The following is a 1664-nucleotide window of genomic DNA, read 5'->3' as shown; positions in this document are numbered from 1 at the left end:
TTCTTGATCTATAAGATATTATATTATATAAATTACACGAAATGAAAATCAACTAGCTATTCGGTCCGATATAATTCCTGAAATTTCGGGTTTGGTACATTCCCGAACCGAACACCGAAAGTTGAGTAAACAACTGACCGTGACGGTACTGGAAATCTTCGACTCCGGTTCGGTCCGGTCTTCTGTTTTTGCAGTTGCTTTCACTACCATGCACACCCTAGGAGTAATTACTTAAAAACTTTAAACATGGTTATACAATACTTACCCCGTCCCAATTTAACGTTCTAGATAAAAAAAAAAACATAAGGTTCAAAAATATTTATACTCCGTATATTTTTGTTTATTTTACAAATTTTAAGCTATGATTTTCACTTGTATTTTATTTTATATGCATCAATTATGTACGGTTGAAAATTTCCAAGTTGTGAGACGGATTCTTAATCTTGATTAGTAGATTTAGATCGGCTCATCACGGTCGGCCCATATTTGTGAGCCCACTTCCACAAAATTTCTCCGAAAACCTCCAATTGTGGGCACTGCATATTACGCGCCAAACCGACTTGTCAATACCGTACACGCAAACACACGGGCCCCACACTCAGCCCACCCCCAACTTATATAAATACATGCTCATTTGCATGGCGTACCTCCATCCAATTGTAAAACAAACATAACCAAAACATATACAAATACAATGCAATCTTCATCTTTCTTTAATAACCTAATAACTACCGGAACACCATTATCCGGCACACTCCGTCACCCCAAACCGCAACGTCTTTTCAACGACCGCATGAAATCAATGGCGTTCAAGAAAGATGGACAAATGGTTGATGAAAACATGATTGTTTTACGCGAAAGGATTCGTAAGATAGAGGCTGAAACCGAATGCGATAATCAGTATCCTGATAATTGGATGGAATGGGAAAAAACATATGTTTACAATGGTGGGTATCATTCTGATGTTTATGAGGCGGTTGCGTTTTTACAAAGGTTTTTTATGGACAACAGGCCGAGTGTGGTGTTGGGACTGGTGGTGTTTTTCGCATTGGGTGGTTCGATTGGGATGATCACAGTTTTGCAGTGGCTGATAAATTCGGTTCATGGAAACTAAAAATTAAGGGACAAATTGTTAAGTTTGGGTGGTCTAATTAAAGGAATGGTAGCTAGTGTGTACATAGATATTATTAATTTATTTTAATCTTAAAAGGGAGTATTTGTTTATTAGTATGCATAAAGTAAGGTGGTTTAGATTTAGGATTGGTTGTCATTTGAATTTGATTGTTTTTAGTTTTTTAATGTTTATAGTAAGGTGGAACAGCATAGATTTGGTTGTTAATAGTATTATTAATGCCAACTTTGTAATGGTATGGGTTTTGTTGTTGATTTTGTTTTTCTTCAATATAACGGAATAAAAACGTGCGGTGAATTAATAATATAATATAGTAAATTAATACGATATGTTTTCACGTAAGATGAATAATTCAATACTCCATATTATTTTTGCCGTCTTTCATGTACAAATCAATCAGTTGCCGTTGTATAATTTCTTTGAACACACACATATATGAGTGTAACCTTCATTGTACACATATATACGAGTATAACCTCATTGTGAACACACACGTATAAACCCTCCAATGACATGAGGTAAACTCTCTAAT

The 1664-nt window shown here is 35.3% G+C and overlaps 1 protein-coding gene across 1 annotated transcript; it reads left to right on the top strand.

Annotated features, from left to right (window-relative positions):
• Window positions 1-802: 802 nt before the first annotated feature.
• On the top strand, window positions 803-1114 carry LOC139840884 (uncharacterized). Its single transcript, XM_071831126.1, has one exon. It carries the CDS (start codon window positions 803-805, stop codon window positions 1112-1114), a length of 312 nt encoding a protein of 103 aa, XP_071687227.1.
• Window positions 1115-1664: the final 550 nt, after the last annotated feature.

This window comes from Rutidosis leptorrhynchoides, chromosome 4, assembly GCF_046630445.1.
Source record: "Rutidosis leptorrhynchoides isolate AG116_Rl617_1_P2 chromosome 4, CSIRO_AGI_Rlap_v1, whole genome shotgun sequence".
Lineage (NCBI taxonomy): Eukaryota > Viridiplantae > Streptophyta > Magnoliopsida > Asterales > Asteraceae > Rutidosis > Rutidosis leptorrhynchoides.
The sequence above is the reverse complement of the archived record's forward strand: the minus strand, read 5'-3'. Positions and strand labels throughout refer to the sequence as shown.

Bases quoted from the DNA above. Each gene is read 5' to 3' on its own strand.
- LOC139840884 (XM_071831126.1), top strand. From the start codon at position 803: ATGGCGTTCAAGAAAGATGGACAAATGGTTGATGAAAACATGATTGTT.